The sequence below is a fragment of the Hylaeus anthracinus genome, unplaced genomic scaffold (genome assembly GCF_026225885.1).
Source record: "Hylaeus anthracinus isolate JK02 unplaced genomic scaffold, UHH_iyHylAnth1.0_haploid 11982, whole genome shotgun sequence".
Classification (NCBI taxonomy): Eukaryota; Metazoa; Arthropoda; class Insecta; order Hymenoptera; family Colletidae; genus Hylaeus; species Hylaeus anthracinus.
In genome coordinates this window covers 8027252-8053571 of record NW_026534330.1, presented here as the reverse complement: position 1 = coordinate 8053571, position 26320 = coordinate 8027252, and the positions used below count along the sequence as shown (strand labels likewise).

Here is a 26320-nt window from a genome sequence, read left to right as displayed (position 1 = left end):
ACACACACACACACACACACACACACACACACACACACACACACACAGCGCCAGATACACAAACGTATAAACGTATAAATCACGAATATATTACACTGACACGTAACAAATTTTCTATTATAAATACAAGTAAATTCTGGAACCCAACTCACAAACTAATTTACTGCTTCGTGGACCGAGAAGAGAAATGTTAATTTATGAAACATGGAATTTTTTTTAATTATAGAATACTTATGAAGAATTTTTTGTGTCGCACTTGGATTTCCTTCTCTGTGTTCGAACAGTCACTCATATAAAAATCAAGATTATTCATTTTTCAGCTTAATATAGATGTTATTTCACAGTATCCTATATATAGTTGTGTTAAGCCGCGTTCTCATACGTGCTGAGCACCGCGTAGAACTTTCGGAGGCGCGGTGGTCATTTTAGGCCCTGATCGCATTTCCACACGTGTAACGTGCGACACAGTACACTCTTGTTTATTTGAGGAAGGTCGTTCTTAATATGAAATTTGTTTAGAAAAGATAAATTTGTCTACGAAAAATTTGTATTTTTACTCGTGTCAAAATTTACAATGCTGAGGCCCTATAGGATGCTACGATTCTTTGATTCAACTTCAGTATTATTTTAACAATTCTCATTCATTTATTAATTTAGTTATTTTTACCAGTGTATTTGTGATGACTGTAAGAAATATATTTCGAAAATATTACAAATTTGTGTTTATATACGTTACAGAATAATTACACCTATGGTGTATATTTAATGAATCAACATACTCTACAGTATTGTATAACTGCATATAATGTAGCAAGCATGTAAATGTGATTAATGTAGAAAAGTTTAAACTAAACTTGGACTATTTTGAAACTGAACATACATTTCTAAGATTAGAAACGTGGACTGGTGATACTTACACAACAACAATTTGCCACAACAGTAATCTTCTCATTCTCCTATTAAAAGTGACCATTTCCAAGTGCTTCGAGTTTGTTCTGCGTTGCACGTTTAACGAGTAGAAACGCGGCTTTACGCGAACTCTCACCACGAAAGATTTCATTTCCACGATTATAGCAATTTACTTTTTCATACGACTCTCATTCGTGACGATTACCTAGGTGGAAAGTGAACAAGTTTTCTGTCACGAATTTGCCCATATTGTTTTCGAACGACGCCTTCTGCGAGATTGCAAAATCTGCAGAAATTTGCGACAAATTGAACACAAATTTCACTCATACTTTAATTTGCAATTTTTGTTTCATAACGACATTCGTTCCTGTCTATGAATAAAAAGAAAATGTATATAATCCGGTACATTCTATGACTATTTTGCAAATTTGAAACGCACAATCGTAAACAAAGAAACACGATTAATACTATCCCCTCTTCCGCTTCACGTATACGTATGTGTATATATATGTATATACATTTACATAGAATATGTTCGTTTAATGTGTTTAATGTGTTTATCTCGAGTAGCATGGGAAAAGATGATTTTGTGATAAAATGTGAGCGAGGGAATTGATACATGAATTTAATTGAAATTTTGTGAAAACATAATGCCGGTGCTGGGCAAATAGTTAATTAATCGCAGCGTAATGTGATATTAACATTGGAATAAACCGAATGAATGTTAAAGATGTGAAAGTATGAGAATTACATTTGCTAAAACAATGGTTGTATTGAACTGTACATTCTTTTTATCGTCTAAGTGCCCAATACATAGAAAATTATGGAATTTCTAATTTACTGAGAATTTGGTGAAACGTAATGTTTATATCACAGAATCATTTTCGAAAAATTATTTTGTATCGTGTTTATCAAGTTTCGTTTGCTTCGTACTCGAATAAATACCCCCTGCACATTTGCAAATAATGAAAGTACATGACAGATATTATTGCGAAAATTATTCCACACAGACGATTACTTCAAGCAGTTCCCAGCATCGCGTAACACTCATTTGAGCTTGGAAACTGTTCCATACAATATTGCTCACCTTACGCCTCCCACTCTTTTTGTTAAATTACTTTTTAGATTTACAGCATTTATTCATAATATCGAGAACAAATTTATACAAAATTTTAGCCATTTGTTATGAATTATTTTGAAAGCATTGACAGTCGACGATTTTAGTGGAATATTAAAAATGTTTATCTGAGAAGCGGTTGATAGTACATTGTTTCGATAATTATTTACTATCAGAAGTTTTAATTGTTTCTACTTTAATGATTGAATGCGATTTAGAAACTTTAACGAGCAAACATATTAAATTTATTTAATTTATTATACTAAAAGTAACAGAACAGTAAAAAAACAAGAATTTCTCACTACTAGACAGTATCTCTCATCCATATATTTAATAATAATATTTGCAGAGAGTAAGTCAAATTCCTTTACTGGTTTATCATATTCAAAATAACAGAACATTTAAAAAACAATAATGTTGTTTCCTTCTACCATCATTTACAATTTTGAAAAATTCGAATGCTGAAATTCTGTAGGAATCAAGCTCCCGATACTATAAATAGATGCGATTTTGAAGAACTCCAAGTACCATGTTGTTAACCGATATTTCATTTAATGTAAATCAGTACTATCACCAAAATGTGACCTGACTCGTAGTACAATCGACCTGGGTGTGATTCTCCATTTAAAATTATGTCAAAACTGTAAAATTAAATTCTTCAATACGAGGCATCGTTTTCAAGAAAAATGACTTTGAAAAAGAGATATTTGTCAAAAATAAAAAATATTAACATGATTATTATTTAGTTACTTTTATGAGTTATCTCTTTTTCAATAATGAAAAATAACGATCTTTAAAGTCACTTTTCCGAAAGAAAAAGATTAAGAAAAAAACGATGATTCGCTAGAAAATTTGTAGAATGCAGATTCGACTTTCTTTCTCGTGAAGAATCACTTCCATCCAGAGATGGACAGAATTGCTACCTACATGAATATTTCCGTATTATGAATGGACTCCATCTCATTGATTATTATGAATTTAACTATGAAACGAAATATTTCACAACAAACAATTTGAAATTAACCTATCATCATCATATTCAACTAATAAAATTTCGTTCATCTCTGCATTCACCCCCCACCCCAATTTTTGGTTTCACAAACCAAATTATGTTGCGTTATTGACAAACACGTATGAAATTCGACCCCCATACACGTATACGTAAAACGACACCATAGTAACACGAACACAGACACAGGTAGACCCGCACGTTTTAGTTCGTACCTGAATTTTAATCAGCCGTGAATTCACGATTCACGCGAAATCGCGACATATGTTGTCACGTCGTGACAGGGGACAGTAAATACGAGCCCGTAATAGGGTTTTCGACATCGACGTGAGTTCTGAATCACCGGCTGACGAGTTCCGAAGTTTGCGACTTGTCTCGTTCCAACGAATGTCGCGTGCAGCGCAGCGAAACAACGAAGCGTGGCAGATCCGCTGCCAGCAGGATAATTAAGCGCAATCGCCGTGTCTGTAACACGTGAGATTAACAAAAACAGACAAAAAGAAGGCGGAGTCGAGTAGTCGAGCGGTGTAACAAAACGCTTTGATCGGCGCTTTCGAGTCCACGGCGCGTTTGCATGTTTCTCTATTTTCCCTCCCGACCCTTTTTCATATTTCTATTAATCTATTTCTATCAGAATGTATCAAGTGCCCCATTTCACTTGAACACCCGATATGTCTCCCTTCCCGCCGATGATGACACAATGCTTTCGAACTTGCGACAAAGACGATATTTAAAACTTTTCAATGCTAAGATTGATGATCTCGAAGTTCGAGATTTTTAATCTCGTAGACGATTTTAATGAATACGATTTAGCTAATGTGTCTGTCGATTACTTAGGTTAGGTGATTATCATATCGACAGAAAAAAGGACCTGCCATAAGTGTTTACATCAACACAAGTAGACCTAATGATCAATAAACAAACACATTAGTAAAGTTATATTCAACAGCATGTGGGCCTCATGCATTTTCAAAATCGATTTCCTGATACACAAAGTCTCACACTACAAAATCGTACTGTATATTTCCAATCTACTTTTTTTTATGAGAAATCACCTTTTAATTGTTAATGCCACATTTTATAGAACCTCAGAAACATTGAAAAGTTTTAAAATCACTGATCTTGAAGTCTACATCGAGCTACGCACAGAGTGTCCTGCAAAATATGGAAATAATTATCAAGGAGTGATTCTACATGATAAAGTTGATAAAAATATGTGATGAAACTGATTGCGAAGGAATTCATTTCCACGTTGCGTGGGCTCCGGCTGTCATTCGGTACTTCACTCACGTGTCTGACCACTGCTGCTCAATTCTACTGTGCGCTAGTATTCCAGTAGAAATCAGTAGATACATCCAGCTATGGTCAGATCGTATTCAATGATTAAATATCGATTTTCTCCGAAACGAATCCTATCGAGGGAAAAGTTTATTGCTCTATTTCGATTTCCTTTTTTTATAAACAAACACATTCTCCGATCAAGGATCCTACATTTTGCGGGCCGCGCTGCATTTTGACCCATGCAACACTATAACATTAAAAGGAGTTTGCGACCTATAGCAACATTTTTTCGACGTTCAACTCGTCTCAAACCTGAATACGTATAAAATGTACGTACCTGGTGTCAATAAACATTCACGCAACAAACAATGCTTTCGTGGTCCCTACGTAGCTGCTTTTCTAGTCTACGAGTCAAGTTAAGTGGGACAACTTATGTATCTTCCTCTCATTCTGTTTTTTTTTTCTTTTTAAGTACTCTTTATATTTCTCTTTCTGTCTGTCTATATCTATTACGATTTTATTATTTTCTCACCGTTGAGTTGGCCACCTTGTACTGATAGAGAAGTAATCTTGCGATCGAGTTACATAAGGAATGCACCTTTCGTTACAACATGTGTTGGAATGTTGTTTGTTGTTTTTTGTCGTAAAGAAGCTTTTGTTACACCCCTCATTATACCCTCACCTGCATGAAGGACATCTTTGCAAACGTTGAAGCTTTCCTTTTTGAACCGACACACATATATATACCAGTTCTCTTACATTGTGGTTTTTGGTCAGCGCATATCGCGATCGATCGATCAGTCGGGACGGAACGGATAATTTCTGACCTTCTCAATAACGTTCATCTCCTGCACGACGCGATGCGTACTCGATTGATTTTTTGAGAAAGAAGTGGTCAACTTACTGATGATGCACTTAGGCATGAATGTAAATAATGTGAAATTTAACTTCGATAAATAATTTTTCTGTTTCTTTTCCTAATTTAGTTGCATCAATCATTCGAATAGGTTGCCAATGATTCAGTAGATATTTTTGATAATGTGTTATGATTTTTGAGAAAGTTTAATTACTCTATACAAAGTTTAGAATTTGTTATACTTTTTTTTCGTTTGTTTGCCTATCAAAGTTCCCTAGTAAAAATTGTATTTCTAGAAATGAAAGTTTATTTGTTTGTTATAACCTTGAATTAAAAAAATTTGAACTCAACAAGAAGATATTTCTTTTTTTTTTTATTTACTCCAAAGTAGAAATTATCTTACAATATTTTAATGCAAACAAGCAATGTTTTCATAACATTTATTAACTTTAAACGAAGGAAGTATTTTACAGCTTTGCAAAGAAAGCTGAATTGAATGTCCTAAGCACTGATTCGGATAATTTTATAAATATTCAGAATTTTATTTTCTTTCGCAAAACGGTCGAGCATCGCACGAGTGTCCCTATTTAATCCGAAACCATACGCATCTGGTCACGGTCATCACGCACCCTAAACGCGAACGAAATTCCAACGGTTCCAGCGACGAATGCCACCGAATTTTGCAAATATTTCTGAACATGCAGCTGAGGGTAGCGAAGTGCGACGAATCCTATAAACGTTCTTTGTTCGCACCGATTGTGTTTCGCGAGCCTATACGTTAATACGTTCTCAGGGAGTTCGACCAGTCGTTTTCATGTAGATGCAACAACGACGATCGCTGTAACAATTATTGTAATGTAAACGTTCTACTTCCCTCGTACCTGAAACACAAACGTTAATCACGCGATACGTGATCAAAAAGCTGTCAAGCAATCTTCAATGATCGTGACACTAGATTCTTAACCAATCGTCAGGCGTATTAGCATTCGATCCATTTTCTATTTTAATCTCAATTTGCACCAAAAATGAAACGAAAAAAAAACAGGGAATGCTATACATTGTCAGTACGAATAATCTCTAAATTCTGATTTTTGAAAATTTTTCTCGTTTATAAATTGGTTCGATACGAGAACATCAGCTGTAATTTATTTTTAACCAATTTTCAGTTCTTGCTTTTATTGTTAAAAAGTTAATGTAAGCAATGTGACGAAACAGTGGCCAATTATTGTAGTCGAGATCAAAAATTGACGTTCATTATACTCCGTTTTATACCATTTCGAAATATTCAAATATTTATTATCCTTACGATTCTTAATTATACAAATTACAGGCTTGTAAATGATTACAAGTTGTTCTGTCTATGAAAGACTGAATACAACTCTTTTCGGGATTTACGAAAATAAATTTCCAGGCACGAAAACCGCAGAGAGAAAAATGTTATCTTAATTTATGTTTTTCGTATTTCGGAAACTCACTGGAATAATTTTTTGGGGCATGTATGCACGCTTGAAAGAGCCTCGCTAATTAATAAACACAGCTATATACGTAATAGCAAATAATTTTTCATGTACATGTTAATAGAAATATGGAACACAGTAATTAGCCACCATGATATAAATGCATTTTGGAACCAGTAAACAAATTGTACAGTACCAGATTGAAATATATGTGCATTATAGAACACAATATCGTTAGAGAATAATCAAAGAATACAAATATTCGGATCCCTAAAGTTTCGAAATAAATTCTTGTATTGACCTAGAGCAATTGTGATAAACTACTTCAACATTAGCCAAGTGTGATTATTAATTATTCTTCACTTTGACAAGACAATCTTCACTAGTATGTGTACTAGTAAGCTAGTACAACACTTCAACCTTTGAAAAGAAGGATGATTAAAAAAGGTTCAAAGTTAAAATTCTCACTAATAGCACTTGATTAATAGTATATTGGTATACAATCGTTTTTATGATAACAAGGATATATATATCATGATTCATTATTGTAGTTTTATTCTTAAGAACTGAAAACAGGTCGAAAGCTGTCGTATCGAACCATTTCGTAAATCAGCATCGTTCGAAAAAATAATCAGAATTTTTGATTTACCGAGGTTCCCTGGCCAGACAGTTCAATTTGAATTCTGATTTCGTGGGTACAAGTGTGACGTTTACGTCCCGGTTTTCTACATAATTTTGTACTTGTACATAGCTTCTGCGCCGTACGACGTTCGATTCGACGGGCATCCATACACGTTTCGTCGCGCAACACGCATAAAAATCGCGGCCAAAAAATGAGACCGTGACTCCGCGAAAATTACCCACAATTCTCGTTACGTGTCTGTTTAGTGTTTAGTAAGGCGTGTTTAGATTTTGTAAGGCGTTGTAAATTATGTCAAAGAGAAGTATATATGAATGTTACACGAAATTTAAAAGTTTATCGATTATATATCTATAACTATATGTAAGTAGAAGTGCTAATGTAACGGATTCTGGTATGCGCGATTAATCTCGCATTACTCGCGATGGTTCTATTACTGCTTCGGCGATAGCAAACGGAACGGCACAAAACAGGCATAAATCAACTTTAAAAACAATATTTAAAACCTGACAATTTCAAGCGAATAGAGCAACTGATGCAATAGATAACTTTGAGATTTGTTTTAAATTTAGGAGAGAAAAAAGAAAATATTTAACCGGTAGTTGAGGGAAGCTCGGATGGCTTTCCGAATAAATTCTACAATCCCTAGAAGTATTTCGTTCATTCCTGTTTTGTGCGACGCGTTAGTTACCAAGCCGCTTAGAACATCCAAGATCCCAGCGATCGACGTTTTTACAAACCGATACGATCCATGCATACTCGCTTGTTGAGATAAAGCTTAAGTTTCGCTCTAAGTCCCGGTAAACACGAGCCTCGACGGTGGACGCCACGGCCCTAATAGCGAAAACGTAAGTTACCCTGGTGTTCCCCACCGGTCGGACGTGTCTCTCATGTAAACGATAAGAAACGAATTGTACCACGTTGTATCTGGGAAGTGATATTTCTCTGTTACGTAGTGTTGCACGCGAAAGCTGAAACGACATCGGCGGAAACAAAACGTGCAACGGTATTATTGCGGCGGTGCATTGTACGAAGATATAATAAAGCACGAACTGCTGGAACATCATGATTCGTCCGCACATCACCTCCAACGTGAATTCTCTTCTCTCTGTTTGTCGTAGAACGTTAGCCGACAACCGCAATATACATATATATATGAAGTTCGATTTCTCGTTTACGCACGTACATGTTCCCGACATTACGATTAATCATGTTGTCGTCCCTCTGCACCGATCAACGTCCGTGCGGTTTTTAGTTTACGGCAACCGTTACGCTATGCGACGCTATCCAGAGGAGAAGAGTTGGGAAGTTTTACTTCATACTTGGCAATAATTAGAGAAAGGGTGGGAACAAATCATCTCCAGAAATTAAAATTTTCATAAAACTGGAGGAAACTTGTTTTTACCCAGTGGGGTATGTTCTGGAATAGATGTAACCGAACTTGGGTAGGAGTTATATTTACCCACAAATCTTTAATTGTTTTCTATATATAATATAATACCAGGTGCAGGCCATTATTTATTCTTTTTTAATACTTAGAAATTTATGTGCTTTGAATAATTCTTCTGATCTACAAGTAACCAAAAGTAGGAGATGAGTTGTTTCTCCACCAACGTCTTCTTAATTCTTCCTATACAATACCAGGTTCAAGTATCTACTCCTTCTCGTATACATATATCTTTCTTTTACATTTATTTTGCTCGATAGAATCCACCAGAAAGAATATTCAACAAATTACCTTTGCCTGGTATTGTATATTTATATTACAAGTTAATTCATTTTCTGTTAAATAATTCTTCGTTGACTCTAGTCTGCTTCCGTTTTCCTTCCCTTATGTCAGCCATGTGAATTAAGAGCGTTTACACTTGCTATCGTTCAGTACTGTGCCGTAAACTTTTTAACAATCGTTCGTTGCCCCCAGCACACGATGGTCCCATGTAAATTACCAATTCCCCACACACGTTGACCTAATATGCGCGAACCGATTAGGTGATTGTTTACGTATGTGTGTTCTTTGCCCCGCTGTGTTCCAACGTCAGCATCACCACCTAGTCCACGGTTATGACCAGCTTTGACCCTTGTGTGGGGACGACTCGAAGGGACGTGTCGCGAAAACGTAAAGAAAATCATGATCGGTTACGAAAAAGACATTGTCTAAGAATAGTCACTCTGTATTCTTGTGAAGAAAGAAGGATATCTACATGGCATACATCTATGGAGTTAGAAAACGATAGTCATTCGATGATGGGAAAGCTGCAATGTACATTGGAATAAGGATGGATAACCCAACTCACCTGATTTGTATGTTTCGTCTTAGTATTCTTCGTATGTAGGTTTTTTGATATGATTACTTGGAAAATTCTTCAGTGAGTCTATGAAAGTGAACGTGGAGGAAAATTGAAGAATCGTAAAACTATTGTTACAGGTTATAGTAATGTGGTACAGTTATCACACAGGCTAGGTTAATTTGTACCCGAAATTTACACATGCAAAAATAGTTAACAAATTTGTTGTATCCTCATAATCAGTTCATGGTTTTGGTTTTATTAGGAGACGAAAAACAACCTGTTCATACTAACAATGTAGCTACTAATAGCTACTAATAACCTATAGAGCTATGAACCCATACAGAATAATTGATCTCTTAATGAATTTGAGGGATCCTCTGAGGAGTAAGTGGTCTTCTATCGACCTCTGAGAGGTCCTGCCCTCAAATGGACCACCTTACCACTGCACTTTCTTATTGTTAGAATCTAATGCTTGCTATTACAAAATTAATAAATACAGAATCTTATAAAATCTCAATCATGCTCGAAAATTGTATACTTATGTGTTTATTTTTGAAAACAGTGAAACTGTAAATTCAATTCACACTTCAATGTGAATCCAAGTTCAATCTAAGTAGGACTAACGGTACAGCTCGTTGGATCGTGGAAAGTCTTTTGACAAACTAGCGACACTTACAATTTCTCCGTTTCTTTGGACACATAATCTTCCATAGACTCCCTAAACAATTTTCTAAACAATCACTTCAGTAACAGACTATCATCCGAAGACTACGAGAATGAGTCACACGTATTAGGTGAGTCGTATCCACCCCCAATCACTCAGCCAAATAACGACTGCTTCCTGATTCTTAGAACACACAGATGCATGCTATATAAACGTTTCTCTTTCCGAATGCTGAAAACGAACCCCCTTCGACATTGTACTTTTTATTGAACGATCGAATTCTATTGTCGGTTGCCTGGCTTGGAAATGGAGAATGTCGCGAGTGCTAAACAAGCAACTTGCAGTAACAGTTAACTAGATCTCCGAGATTTCTCTTTCGGCGATAATAACATTTGCTCGACAAATATCGAATCCAAGAAGATTCTACCTGCGGCGCTTTCAGAGTTTACCATTTCCACGCTCCTCCGCGACAGAGTCCCTCATGCATAAGAAACGTGGGGGATCTCGTGTCGCGATTTCTTGAACGCGATTCGCTGTTTGCTTTGTGGTACGCGTCTGTTCCTTTCTTCTTCATTTTTTGTTTTATTTTTTTTTTATCCCTTTTTGCTTTTGCATTTGCGGTACACGGGGGCTAGAATAACGTTACCATGACAGGGGGAACCTTCTGGTCCAACATTCGAAGGTAGAGTGCAGTCCCAACGGAAATCGAGCAGAGAACCCAGCAACGTCAGCAGCAGTCAGTCCACCAGACGAGTTGTCGATAGTGCAGTACCTGCTATGTCACTGTGTAGAAATTGTCGTGTCCACCACTCCCCCCCCCCCCTGGATTCCATTACCACAGCCCATCGTCAACCGTTCCTTCTTTGTCCACTCTCTTTAGCTCTCTTTAAAGTAGAACGTAGCTTCCAATGCACGCGGGGAGCCATTCGACTATCATTTCCATGCACTGTCGTTCGAGACATTGTTAAGAGGCTGGCCGAAGCTATTCGCGGCCGACTTTCCCGGAACGATGCGGCCTGAACACCTGGAGGATCAACCTCGATCAATTCCCCCCGGACCGGTTTCCCGCGCTATCGATCCTTCACGCGAAGATTCACGTGGCGAGGGATAAATAGCGAAGCTGGTCCCTTCTAAAAAGTACCCGAAACAATTGACTTGGATGTTTTTCTTCGTCTTTCCGCTTCACCGTCACCCACGTACACTCACACCAACCGTTTAATGTCTCCTGTCTCTTCTATAGAAGTATCTATATATGTGGATGGTAGAGATTATTTTCTTTTCTTTTTTTTTTTGCTAGAAACTTCGGTACAGTTCCGAATACCATGCGTCTGCGAGGCGATCCATCCACCAGGCCGCATCGTAACGATAAAGTCGAACGATCAGCCGAAAATGATCTTAACCAACCGCCTAATGTCGTGTGTAGTTCTGAACGTGAGTAAAACTGTGACGTTGCTCGACGCTTGTGAATAAAAAAATCAGAGAGAGAAACGGATATCGCTCGATCGTTCTTGGAAAATCGATTCTGACCTGCCATCGTTAAAATTCCATGTTTGTACATCGTTTTTTGTTTTATTTATCTGTGACGAGTCGCCACTTTGGGCTCTGAGGATTCGATAAGCAACAATCGATGTTCCCTGTGCAACGACGAAACGTATCGGTATCTTTTGGTCGTCTCCGGCTCGCAGCTCGGAGCGACGTTTTATTAGCCGCGAGCTCTCGATCGCGTTCGCACGGTCGGCTACGTTGAGGCTCGACGAGTTCGAGAGGAGTGGTAGAAAGGAAGCTGCATGTGTCACGACAATGCGCGCCCGTGAATCTCGGAAGCGTTGACGCGCGCGACATCCCAACGTAGGTGTTCTTTATCGTTGATCTTATCAAAATGAAAGAAAGTAAAAGAAAAGGGAAAAAAAAATTACCGGAAAGGGAGGAAAAGAGAACGTAGAGAATTCGAAAACTCGCTTGAGATCAAGTTGATGAAAATGTTAATTAATCGATCTTCCTTTTTTCTGTTTCTTCAACGCTCTAGTTGTTCAGGATTAAGCCTCTGCCAGTGTTAGTAAGTACCGCCACTTGATCTGGTGTGATTGGACTGCTGTAGTTAGAAGGCTATGCGTTTATCATACATACCCACATACATATATTACGTTCTAACTCACGCATATCGTCTACCGTGCGCGGCCTAAGTCTGAGTAAACTATTAGTATTTCCAGTGAAAAGAAATTAGAAAAAATTAGAGTTCCACCTACGCGTTAGTAGTTAGTTTCGCAGCTTCTGATTTCTCGTGTTTCTCAACTTCGCCACGGGTTTATCGTACCTCTGTAGAGGTGTTAGAAGTTCTCATTTGTTGGCAATCCCTGGTCAAACTATTCCATTGGTCTAACGTCGTTGAAACTGTCGGAACTACCTCGAGCAAACTATCAGCACGGTACACGCAAACGTTTGTCCGAGAGTTTGGAGTTTACCCAGACTTGAGCCGCGCGATCATTCGCCCACCACACCAACACACACCATCGCAGAAAAAGTAGGCCTCCACTTGACTGTCATCCCCGTTTCATGCGTTTTCTTTTCACTCTGCTCATAATTTTGCCAGGTCGCCCGGTTATCGTTTGAAACGAGAAAACGTGTCGACGCGAAGAGTGTCGTTCTTCGCCTCCCTGTCGGCACCACATGCAAGTGCTGTAAACGCGCAAGAGTCCTTCTTTTTACTGACGATGCGCAACAATAGGCTACGATGCTCGCGGGGAAAATCCTCTGATCGGTTATGGACCGTGACACCGTGTCACGTGCGAGCTTCGTAGTCGCTGGGAGACGTAGATGACTGCGGGACTATGAAACGATCACGTTACGTTTAGCGTAGAGACTAGGCCTGTGCGAATATATCAGCCTCCTGATCTTCCATTGATTGTCCGACCGCATACCTCATCGTCATCGTGTATTCCCTTCGATGGGGAATTTGATTCATTCGTTTAAGTGGATACATGCAGACGTCATAGGCAAAATTTAAGAATTTTTTTTCTCAACATTTAAATCTTATGCAACAAATTCTTGAATTTTGGCTGCGACAACTACGCTTACCCTCTTAACTTTATTGTGTGCGCTCTGATTGGGTGGTGAGAAAATCTTTTCAGTTTGTTCAAATAGATGAGAAAGCCAGGGTATATTAACAAATATTTTTAATTGATTAATTTATTGTATATTTTTGATTCGTGTGTATGGTTATGTTCCGTCGTTATTGTTTGTCGTGACATTTCAATCGAGAATGTTAACATTGTTCTCCAAAATTGTTTAATTTGTTTATCGTTAAGGTAATCTTGTAGGAGACTATGTAAATAATAATCGGATGGTGCCACGTCTGATGAGTACAGAGGACAAGTAAGAATTTGTTTTTCGTACTTGTTGCTACACAAGATCTGGTATTCTTCGTTATCGAGTCTTGGCCTTTTAGCATGATGTACTTTATTGGAACGGTTTGTTTTTATAGTTTTCCTTATGGTTTCCGCAGTTTATTATTACGCCTTACACCTATCATCTCCCACGAATAACATGATCACGACACAATATAGATTTTTTTTTTTATGCGACTAAGGCTTTGCTACGTTTAATGCTATTGCGTCTTTGAGAGACTATTTCCATTTTTTATTTGTATTGTTATACAGGATGGAACACTGGAAACTGCAGTCGAAAATAATTTTTTATTTATTGCTTTGAATAGAATGTTTAAAACAAGATACGTTGTGATTGGAATGGTTTAATAGGAATGTTTGATTTGTGAAGAGAAATCATTTTTAACGTACTGCCACAAAAAGTGTATCATTTTAAAAATCCAATGTCAAATAATCCTACTTGATGAACCTTTCGAGTCGCACCATACATTGTTTCATTTTCAAACGTTTGAAAAATTATTTTAAAAGGCATTTCTCAATAAATCCCTCTGTACACCATAATTGCCATACAAATGTAATTGATTAAATTTTTATATCATTGAAATCAAAACAGACTTTCTCACCAACCCATGCTGCACAGGGTGTTCCATTTAAATCGTCTCCTTCGAATATCTCTAAAACACTTGATTTGACAAACATTGAGTAGTTTCAAAATAGGTATTTTTTGGTATAGGTAATTTTTTTTGAAGGCGCCTCGAATATACATATTTTATTTAAATATTATTATATTTTCTTTACACTTAAAGCCATTTAATTTCCTCTTCCAAGCAATTAAAATGGAACACCCTGTACACATCCGTCACTTAGCGTTTTGGTCTCTCACTAAACGCTTTTCATCCCAGAAACTAGTAAACACTGTTTGTGTTCGCGATCCATGACGAGTGGCATTGAAATTGCGATTTTTTTTCACGCCATAATCGCATGTGATCGCCTAGCGATCGTCGAGACGGCTGTAAACAAAATGTTGAGTGCTGTATTCGCGCAGAGCTGGGTCCCGCGTTACACGAACTTCATTCCACCACAAAATCACGTCCCTTTAAAATCATTACCGATCATCGGTCGACTTGTCGTCATTGCTAGTGGCGCGTGCGCAAGTCGGACGGCACTTCTTATCTTGTCACTGTGCATCATTATTCTATATTATTCCCTCATACGCCGTCTCTTATTCGCACATTTACGTAGTGCCCGTATGCATAAATTTTGCATATCGCGCCTTTACTAAAGCGTGTACGTGTGCGTATGTGCGTGCGTGTGTCAGTCTGCTGTGGCACGTACTGTGCAGCATCCAGTGCTTTCAGCTTATTGTCTGAGAAAAACAAAAGAAAAACCGTACGAAAAGTGACGAGCTCGTTCGTCTATATGTACATGCATCGCTAGATCGTTGCACTGATTTCTTAATTACGACATCAAGATCCGTAATCACTTTCGTATTCCACTGTTAATCGAACTTTTCCAATTCTGTCTACAAAAATCTATGTTGTAAAAATAGTATGACACCTCTTTCGATTACCCACGATCACTATAAAAAGAAAGATAATAATCTTTGAAAACCGATACCTCGGTATTTTTCTGTTTTGCTCGCCTAGACTTTGTTCGAAGCGCGAACTAATCACGCTAACGCTTTACGAATGGAGACTCGATTTTCTTGGTAATTGAACGCGCGAGCATGGGATTCGGAGAGCTTTGCCTAACGAGCATTCGGTAAAATGGAGTTCTCGCGAATTTACTGTTGTGAATTAAACGTTGAAGAACGTTTTCCGGTATAGAAATTCTTTTTGGAGCAATTTAAAGTAAAATGTGGAACGTCGGACTCTGGCAATAAATTCTACGAGTAAAGTTAAGAAGAAAATGGTACATGTATATTTATTTCAAATCTACTTAATATATGGTATTTGTCTTCAGCACGTTAAATAATTGAAGGCAGTGAAAATTATTTATACAATTATGTCACGGTAATTTGAACCATTTTTTATAAATTTGAAAAAGAAAGAATATTCTAGGTACGGAGGAAACTTCAAGGTGAACAATAAGAAGAACTATAAGAATAATTAATGACTTTTATGATAGCAAGTTAAAACTTATATTTTTGAAGATTTTCGGCTCTTAGTGTACACTGCTCGTCGAGTCGGCTCGTATATACTGTTTGGAACTAATTATTGAATTAAGTATTCATATTTCCAGAATGAAAAGTCTATCTTCTATTTGTACTCGCGGAAGTTATTGCCAAAGTTGGAACCACGGCACTTAAAAGTGAACTCTATACAGAGTGGGGTGAGAATCATAGTTCAACCAAAAAAGAGATGATTCTTCGCCTAAAAATGAATCGAAAACGAGCAGTAAAATTTATTTGTACGAGGTTTCGTTTATGGGAAAATCGATCTTGAAAATTTGTGAGGCTCGCGTGCTGCTTGGTCAACGTTCCCGACCATAATTCATTATATCTGTTCGTACTGGTGTTTGTAGACAATGGTATAGTACTATCTGTTTCCCATCTATCTTCTGACTAATTCAAACTGGTTGATACAAACAACACTATACCACTGTCAGTGTTCAGTAACGTTGACGTAAGTAGAAATAACGAGCAATGGTCAGACGCGCTAGACCCAAGAATTTTCAGAATCGATTTTCTCGAAAATGAAACCTTGTATCAAAAACTGTCATCCTACCAATTCGACTCATTTATGCGCAAAGTATCACCCCCTTATCTATTGAATTATGATTCTCACCCGAATCTGTACACGGTATCATTTTTCTCTGGAGTCAATGTTTCTTTATACATCCTGGTCGTTGCAAACGAATATAAATCAAACATGTCCTCTTTCGTAAAGTGTTTTAACAGTGTTTCGTCAGTGTGGCGAATTCGTTCTATGCATCGATCGCTGGTTACTCTAACATAATAAAATTTGATCATGAAGCATCCTTTTCGCGTAGCGTTTATTTGTCGTCAGAAAGTAATCGTGCTATCAAGAAGGAAACGTAAAAGAACATATTCTTGAGAGGTGATTGACTTTCGACGCGTGCTCTCTTTAACAAAAGTACATTTAACGCTGCTCTTCGCAAAAACTATCGCCAACGCTTACGTATGTTGCATTTACCCCTTTTCCCGCAGTGACCGAGTTCGTTTGCAATACAAGCTAGCCTTAGCTAACGTAAGTAGCATCGACAGCGATCGATGGCACCGTAGAACGAACGTTCCCACCCATACTTTAGAGGCGACAAGTAATTACCTATAATGTGATTCTCTATTAACCTAAATGGTCTCGGTGATCTGAGTGAGAAATTGTGAAGTTGCCACCCCCCAACCCCCAAAAAGACTTTGCAACTGTAACCACGAAAGCCAATGTTCTGCACTGTTAACGTTCTTACGTTTCTTCCCCCATTCTATTGTTACACTTCTTTCGGAATGATAACGAAAATTTTCAATGTCATTTCACCGATTTCATATAGAATCACTAATAATAGCAAACGAAATAGCGCGCGTAGACGCTTGGAAGGTTACAAGTCGATTTTTCTGCACCAACAGATTTTCGTTCGAGCGCAATTTGACTATGATCCGTTGGAGGACGAGCTGATACCTTGCGCGCAAGCTGGAATCGCGTTTAAAACCGGGGACATCTTGCAGATCATTAGCAAGGATGATCATTATTGGTGGCAGGCGCAGAAGGACAACGCGGCCGGTTCCGCGGGATTGATACCTTCGCCTGAGCTTCAGGAAGGCCGTATCGCTTACATGGCAGCGGAGAAGAACAAGCAGGAACAAGGTAACGGTTACACGTGTCTCTTAAACGTTTTATTGGCAGACGAATCCACTCGCGTTCGCAATTTCGCAATTTTAACTGTTTATGGGTGTCCATGAATTGTGGTGTTTAGCGGAGCAGCGAGTAAACGATGACGAATGGTCGTTATTAAATGGAACGATATAGGATTCTGTGATGGAATTACGTTAAGGGTGACTTTGATTTAAGGAAAGTCAGCTTGTATTTATGCTAGTGGCACAACGTTTAATGCACTATCGACGCGAAAGTTTACGTTCTGATATTAATTTATTTTCAAAATAAAATTAGAGGAAACGGAACATAGCAGGACATCTTTAAGCATTTCTTCTTCTAATTTTGTATTGTATTTTTCATTCTTAACTAATTTAGCAAGAATCCTCTTTTAATGGTCTTCTTATTAAGGTGGTGAAGGATAAATAATTGACGTAATCAATAATATAATGATTCTGCGAACGTGTATCAATTAGCCATACATGGCACTAGTATTTCGGCTGAGTGAACAAAACAACAAACAACAGAAATTTATATCGTAATTTAATTGCAAATTTATACACTTGTACTTCAAAGACAACCCATGTTAAACCCACATTCTTGAAACTTAACGGTGTAAACATAAGAAATGCAATATGAGTTAGGTAACAATACCTCAAATTTTCAAAACTTGGATTTAATATGAATGGTCTATGAAATACTAGTGTTGCATATTCTCAACAATTTTATAATCAAACGTTGTACCCTTTGGTGTCCAGTTCCTCCACTTCAAAAGTGTACCAATAAGGGGTGGCGTTTTAAATAGTGTTTACAATATGATTAGACCAGGAAAGCACCTTTTTAATTTATAGCAGAACATCGAACGAGTGTTAGGATAATCGTAGGTTCCAGCAGATCGCATTGTATCTAATTTGTTCAGATCGTTCAATGAAATGTCCGTCGTGTTCAACCATTGCCTTACCGATCCATTATCAATCCCGTCACGTTTGATTCTTCGATTGATCTCCACTAGTATCGCTGCTGCCATGAAACGAATGTGCTGGTGATTATGATGTCATGTTTGTGTTGTTAGATGTGCGCAGGTTTTTCAATGGAGCATGTAGTATCGATGTCAGCCACTTTTACCTAGGAACATGTACAGTTCATGCTGGTTTTTTTTTCAAATGAAACGAGTAATCACGAAATTGGAAGTTTCACTCGTCGATCACATAATCACGGATGATGAGATTGCGATCCCTGATCGAACGTAATACGATTATGTGTCGGCTTCATTTTCTATCGACCTGTCATTACACTTCATGGAACTACGGTTTTAACCTACATTTTGTCCATTTTTTTACGTTTTGAATTTTCTGCGTTTCCTTCATTTAACTATAATTGCACTTCCCACTTTATAAATTTATATCAATCGAAATATTAATGAATACATTGTACAATTATTTAACACCAACGATCCCAATAACATTATATCCTAAAATCATACTTGAAGTCAGCAGTTGAAATAGCAAGAGTACTTTCACTTCTTGCTGGGGGATACCTTAAAAACCACTAGCGGTTGATGGATGATACTTTATTAAAAATAAGATAGAAAGAACGTTTGCTTTTGGGAGAGACCTGAAACGGGGATTCGAGAGTAGCAAAATTCTAGTTCGATGATAAATTAGCTGCAGTGATACACCTGTTGTTGTGTGTTGTGCGGGGCTAGATGCTGAAGGAGAAGGAGGATGTTCTTCTCACACCGAAGGCTGCGACGGTTCGACAGGTATGACTCTGCCTTCAGGTATACAATGCGTAGAGTCACGTAGAACCGTGTAGTCCGCATGAAATACAAAGTACTCGTTACGTGCTTTCAATGCACGCTATAATTTGAACGGAGTTCGAAGGAACGCTTCATTGTAGAAACTAAACACAAGGAACGACTTGGTGCCATTATTCTGAGAAAAAAAAGAATGTGCGGGAACTGTGAGCCACCTGGAAACGATCATAGATGAATCATGACTGTATATATATTTGATCGTTGGAGATATAAAATGAAAAGTAACATTTTCCATGTGTATCAAATCATTCAGTGCACTTCATCGTCACGAAACACCTGGATTTGGCATAAGACGTTTCAGATATTTCTCGTTAAGCATTTCACGCGAATACTGGCTTTCTTTTCACATATCACACACAGTTAGATATATATATATATATATATGAACATTTTAGGTCTTCACGATCATGATCGGTATTACGATGATTCGAGGTTTAGAGAGTTGCATACCAAATTAGAGTTAGCTTTGTTAGAGCTAGACAATATACTTTCACGATACTAACGTCCCTTCTGACCCCTAATAGAGTTAAACTACAGTGCTAGCAAAGTTTAAGTACCACTCGAGTAGTCAATAAATTAACGATTCACGAGCGCTAGAAGATTATATGAAACTAATATGAATCCATGTTTAATCATCTCTGTCAAATAACTTGTGTAAATGGGATCCATTTTTATCAAATGAGTCTGCAGATTTTATTTATTTTTTTATTTAATTTCTTCCGTTGTTCTCGGTGTGAACAGGGGAAGAAGAATAGTATGCTACTTCTTTATTAACTAAAGTTATTCTGTAAGATTGTAAATACAAACTTTGGAAATTACAATATTCATTTATCTATGATCAACAATGTAATTAAATTAAAAACATTAATAAATGCCTAGAACAGTAAGATAACTATGATGGAAATATATTTTTCCATTTTCTGCAATCAGTAATTTATTACTACAAATGCTTCCATATCTTCTACAATATTGTAAATATGAAATAGAGGAGATTGCTTGGTAAGATAAATTTACATGCGCAGAGCTAACTATAATAAAGAATGAAATAGCTTCCTATTAATCAAGATACATTAAGAATTCCCGAAATTGTATGATTATTATGTTTTTAATCATGGCGATATTCTCTTGTAAAATGAAGGCAAAAATAAGGATACAACCTGCAACATTTTCAACGTTAGAAATTGACTAACATTACCAATTCACGTACTTAAGATACACTATTATTCAGCCTATCCGAATATTTGCTTCCACGGATTTTGACGAATCAGTCTCGATTGTTTAGTACCATACTATGAACAGTAAGTTACTCTACAGAACATGTTTTCACGCGGCGTGCTTCGATGCATGCTCTCGCTACGTTTTATGCACTTACGCTTGTTTCACACGATTCCACTCGCAGGCACACTGTCACAGCGTAATCGTGATGAAATATTGAACGGGAAGCTTCCGCGAGAATTGGTAATATGCATAATTTGAAAATTCTCCTGTAAAAGTAAGTCTAAAATAAAAGATTGCTATCGTATTTATCGAGGATGTGTGATAATGAAATGAAATATTTCTTATTGTCTTGTAAAATATTATTCCAGTCTCAGAATAATAAGAAACAATTATAAACCCTCATTTTATTGTAGTATTTCAATAATTCGTGTGTATTTTCAAATATCCGCTGTGCCGAGGCAAAACTTGCTCTACAATTGCTAGTATTTGAATAAAAAAATTTTTAAATTCTTCCTGTGCGTAAATGAAAATCTTGAAGAATTATATTACCTCGTTCAAATTCATCGCGGTCGTGCTCTGATTGTGACACTGACTTTCAAGATTTACGCATAGACTCTCCGTTAGCCCTTCTCTTTTCATCTTGTGACCTGCTGGAACATCCATCACACAGTGGGGACACCCACTCCCTCTTTCTGGTTATGGCTTCTATGTAAACTGGCTGAATGAATGAAATCTCTTTACCATTTAGACAAGAATACGCTTACACGGAGATTGACATTCACGGAGTAGCTCTTTACTTCTACTTGCGCGTAAACATTGCTGATGGTACGAACGTTCGAGGAGGATGCTGATTAACATACATAGACCGCTAAGTGTTTGAATCACAGCCTTAAACACACGTTACACTATGATCGAATCAAAGGAACGTGCGTTGTGAATGTCATAGCAGTTAACGCAGATTACTTCTTCTATTTTATTTTCATCTGTACATGTTCACAATGTAATTTCTATCGTCGATAAGATATTGTTCATCGGGGGCCATCTTCTTGATCGTATGCAGGGTGTACCTTGATATGTGGCGACCATTGCAAGACTTGGACTTGAATCGTAGGAACAACTGTAAAGAGGTCATTGTTATTTTTAACTCTGTTTTACTTTGATATCCCGTTTGTTGAGTTGTGTTTAACCATAAATGTATGAAATATTAAGTATCCGTAATTTTAAACATTTTTTGCAAAAGTATAATTATCTCTATTGTATGTAGCCAACATGAATACCAATATGACTGACCTATTTGCGTTGTTACATGATCCTGAATCCATATTTGCAATATATTCTCATATTGTGAGACAGCCTGTATGTACCGTTCTCTTTAGAGTTGGGTAATCATACAATTTTACTGTAAATAAATATCATATTTGAATAGTGCAAATGTTATGGTTTCCTCATCAATTCTAGAACATTTTTGGTTCGTTAAATTAATTAATCCATTAATTAATTAACCCATTGAGATCATGCGAGTTCCGAAGAGAAAATTAATACTAAAATTCGTTTAGGCCTCGGTCCCTGGTTTAATGAATATAGTTGTTTACGTCGTTGTTGGCGGATTAGATATGGATCTCGGTGAGTTAAAATGCGTTCATCTATCACTTATATTTCGCGATACAGCATTTATACTAAGCAACAAACTCTACAGAGAATTGATTCAATGAAAAGGGACCAGAAGTCTATTCCATTGCAGGATAGACGACTTCGAGCTGTCCTCTGTATTCGCAGAAAAGCACAACTAACACATTTTTCGCATTTCCAGTGAATTGCTCAATATTTGGCCGAAAAAAGAAGCAATACAAGGATAAGTATCTCGCAAAACACAACGCAGTGTTCGACCAGCTGGATCTGGTCACCTACGAGGAGGTCGTTAAGCTTCCCTGTAAGTATGGCACTTAGAAATCTACTTAATTATTAAATATTCCCTTTAACATTATTTGTTTCAATTGAATAAAAATTAAATTAAATCGAGAGTTCAAATGAATATATTTCTTTCTGCATTGCTCGAAGGCTAACAGAACTTACATGTATTTATTACTTTAATATTCTAAACTAAAACAAAGTTAACATTGTCTTTCACTTTACATTATTTTAACAACAGTTTGTCTACGAAATTGACTAAATTTGTTGACAATAGATCCTAATAGATCATTTTATGAGAGAATAAATTTGAAAATTAAATTTCAATTTTTATTCACATTCTGTTTATGTTTTCTGTGACAGATCCTGCATTCCAACGGAAAACACTAGTGTTATTAGGGGCACACGGCGTTGGCCGTCGACACATAAAGAATACAATTATCGCGAAGCACCCCGACAAATATGCCTATCCTATTCCACGTAAGTATAAATAACCTTCCGTTAATTAAAGCTACCTCATTATCGAAATTATAACTCACGTCTAATATATTCACGTGTACCTTACCACTTTAAATTATTTTAAATATTATTTTTCAGATACAACGAGGCCTCCGCGGAACGATGAAGAGAATGGTCGCAATTATTATTTCGTATCACACGATGAAATGATGGCTGACATCGCTGCTAACGAGTACCTCGAATACGGTAAATATTAGAATCGATGCTGCAAAAATACATTATTGGAAATGATAAGAAATTGTTCCTAATTTAATTTTATGCGCAGGTACACACGAAGATGCCATGTACGGAACAAAGCTCGAAACGATCCGAAAAATTCATGAAGAGGGAAGGGTAGCGATATTGGACGTCGAGCCACAAGCGTTGAAAGTGTTACGTACAGCAGAATTTGCGCCTTATGTCGTTTTCATCGCTGCTCCGGTATTCCAGAATATTACCGACGTAAGTACCCGGAACATTGATCGCTAACCTCCTGGGGGATAGAGCTAACTATTGCCACGGGGTTAACTAGTTAAGCGATTAATCGACCATTGACGAGATCACGAAGCATCGACACTTCCACTTAACTGGAAATTCGCAAGCTACTAGAATATGTAGAATAGCATACGTAACGGAAATTGGTTGAGTAATAGTTTAAATATTCAGATCGAGTAACAGTTTCGAAGCTATAACAGAGGTTTCGGTTTATTACAATTTGAACAATTTTATAGCTTAATTTTTTACGATGAGTGAATGTATTCTATGAATTAAAGATAAATAATTGAAGATTTAAGGAAACTCAAACATTCTACCGTAACTGAATTAATGGTATAATTTATGTTTTTATAAAGAAACAGATATTGAGAACATCCCACTTGTAAAAATAGAAACTATTGAGAAGAAGAAGTTGCTTTGGTACTCCTACATTCCAACTGAACATAAAATCCATAATATTGTCTTGAAATATTATCCAATATACCTATTGGATCTACCAAATCCTGGACCCCGATACCAAATTCCCAATAACCCAATCTGAGAACCTGCTATTTCACCAATTTTCTGACAACTGATCCACATTTCCATTATCCTTCAGTTCCTTAATCTCCCAATCGTCCCGACCTTTGCTGAACTATGTTTTTCTACTGATATCATCAAAGAAGGTCAATCTTTTCAAAAATCTCGTGAGGCTTACGCTTCTATATTCCTCGTATGTTGCATAGTTCCATTAAACTTGCCTGTAAAAGCCATGACTCGTATTTTTTCTACCTGCACATATCACTGAAATATCAATAGTTATGACTATATCAAATGCTTTGACACTTAAATTTAAGATTTTTCAAAAAGTGGAGTCACTCTAGTTCGCACGACTAAAAACCATTCTCTGTTCTATTTTCAGTGTGATGGAAGCCTGGAGAGACTCGCGAAGGAGTCGGACTCGCTGAAACAGGCGTACGGTCACTTTTTCGATCTGACCATCGTGAACAACGACATCGAGGAAACGATCGCGCAATTGGAGGCGGCCATCGAGCGGGTCCACACGACACCGCAGTGGGTGCCCGTATCCTGGGTCTATTGACAGCGAACCACGCCAATTCGTCAAATCACGAACGCTGACTGCAACGGCTCATCGTACGGGAAGCAATGATCGACGGATCGCGATTCACCGAACGACCGATCCAAGCGCAGTCGTTTCGCTGCGACCACGGTTGCTTTCTCAGCGCGTGCCCGCTCGAACTCGCGGTGCTCGCAGGGGATCACAGTCGTAGCCGATACGGGACAGACAGGCACGTACATACACGTCGGACCAATCGAACGAACAAACGAATGACACAACTTGCCGTCGATCCTTGGACCGATCAATAGCATGTCGTCGACGCGAACGCGTGACTTTGGCCGTGTGTTCATGGAGGTTTTTATCATTGCTACCGCATCGCTGCTATGATTATTCATAACCGTTATCGCTCCTATCGTCATCGCGTGGGGAGAACCAAAGAGACAAAGCTGACCGGTGCGATCCCGATGCGCAGAACACGACAATCAAAAGAAAAAAAAAAGAAACCAACAGCCACCAGAGATCATAACTTTCGATTTTGATGCATTAAGGTAATCGTTTCTCGAAACGGTGACAAGAAGAAGATAAAACAGTCGAAGGTGTCGAAAGGTGCAAACCCCAAGATACGCTTCAACGAATCATCAACGATAAGTTTCGATGAACCGTTTAACCAACGATAATGTCTCTTCGTGATTGTTACTACACGGTTTTCTCTCTTTTTCTCTTCATACATTTCCGCTTTTACTTTCTCGCTGTCTGTCTCTCTCTTCCGCTATTTTCTTTAGCATTCTCTCGAGACATTCCTTCGCGCCACGTTAGCGCGCGCACACCACGAATTTTGATCACAGTATTTCGTCAGCCTGTGCGATTTACGTACGTAGCGATGGAAACCTATTTGGGGGAGTTTACCAAAGAGTATCGAAACGAAAAACAAATGAAAAGCACCTGTGAAGAATCACGATGTGAAGAGGATTGAACAAGAAAAAAAAACGAAGGGAACGGTCGTTCGAGCTGTTCGTGAATGTTGACCGAGTGGGACACACTTGTACCGTTTATCCGAAATTGTGTCGATCGACTATTCATTGAAACCTATTATTACCTCCTATCGTACTCTCTTGTAACTATTTACACGAAATGAAAAACTAGGGCAGCGCTGTTCGATAGTCTAAACGCTATCCCCCAATCGTAATAGTCAATCTGTTTGTTCGAGTTTTTGAAGGAAAATTGGACTATCGACGACTAGTCGTTTACTTGTAATGTTTAAGCAGTAGGAGAATCTTCGCCGATTTCGTCTAGTACTTCAAACATCTGACAGGGAGTTCGACGCGGTTCGGGTGAACCGCGGCGTACCTTCGGTTGCGTGTATATCCGCGAGCGCTACTCTTCTTTGATCAATATATCGTATCTTTTCACTCCCGTTCAGAGACGTTCGAGTTTCGGTTCACGCCAGTTTTGCAAACTTTCCCGTGGTAGGGTTCAACGGTTCACAGGTCGTGTCTACGACGTCCAGCTATGAAATCCTCACATGTTCCTTTCGTTCACGTGTACCTAGCCTCGACTCGAGCGTGCATCGAAGCACCGATCAACGACGCATGCTTTCTCCGATTTCAGTGCCATTCGAGCGAACGTAGGTACGCACGCAAACACACGAACAACACACACACACACACACACACACAGAGAGAGAGAGAGAGAGAGGTTAGGTGAACGTCCTAGAAACGGCTTTGAACTTGAACCGACCACTTTCGCGCGATTACGTTAACACACGACACACATGTACACACGTCAACCGGTAATATCACTCGGTTCGCATTGCACCCTTGTACAAAGCGCATGATTGAATGACGAAGTAACAAAACGCGGTTTACTATACGATATTTATAAACACGTAAACTCA

At 37.9% G+C, this 26320-nt stretch overlaps 1 protein-coding gene across 10 annotated transcripts in view; it reads left to right on the top strand.

Annotated features, from left to right (window-relative positions):
- LOC128885914 (peripheral plasma membrane protein CASK) overlaps window positions 1-24929 on the top strand; it is a 244341-nt gene extending 219412 nt beyond the window's left edge. For 5 of the 10 annotated variants that reach the window (XM_054140285.1, XM_054140286.1, XM_054140287.1 and 2 more), the window contains 8 exons: window positions 12248-12277; window positions 17188-17425; window positions 19137-19193; window positions 22276-22395; window positions 22737-22853; window positions 22971-23078; window positions 23158-23333; window positions 24268-24929. In XM_054140285.1, the coding sequence (XP_053996260.1) occupies window positions 12248-12277; window positions 17188-17425; window positions 19137-19193; window positions 22276-22395; window positions 22737-22853; window positions 22971-23078; window positions 23158-23333; window positions 24268-24447 (1026 nt within the window). In that variant the 3' untranslated portion in view covers window positions 24448-24929. The remainder of the gene's footprint in view (window positions 1-12247; window positions 12278-17187; window positions 17426-19136; window positions 19194-22275; window positions 22396-22736; window positions 22854-22970; window positions 23079-23157; window positions 23334-24267) is intronic. The other 5 variants (XM_054140288.1, XM_054140289.1, XM_054140291.1 and 2 more) reach the window with 3 other exon arrangements.
- The last annotated feature ends 1391 nt before the right edge of the window (window positions 24930-26320 follow it).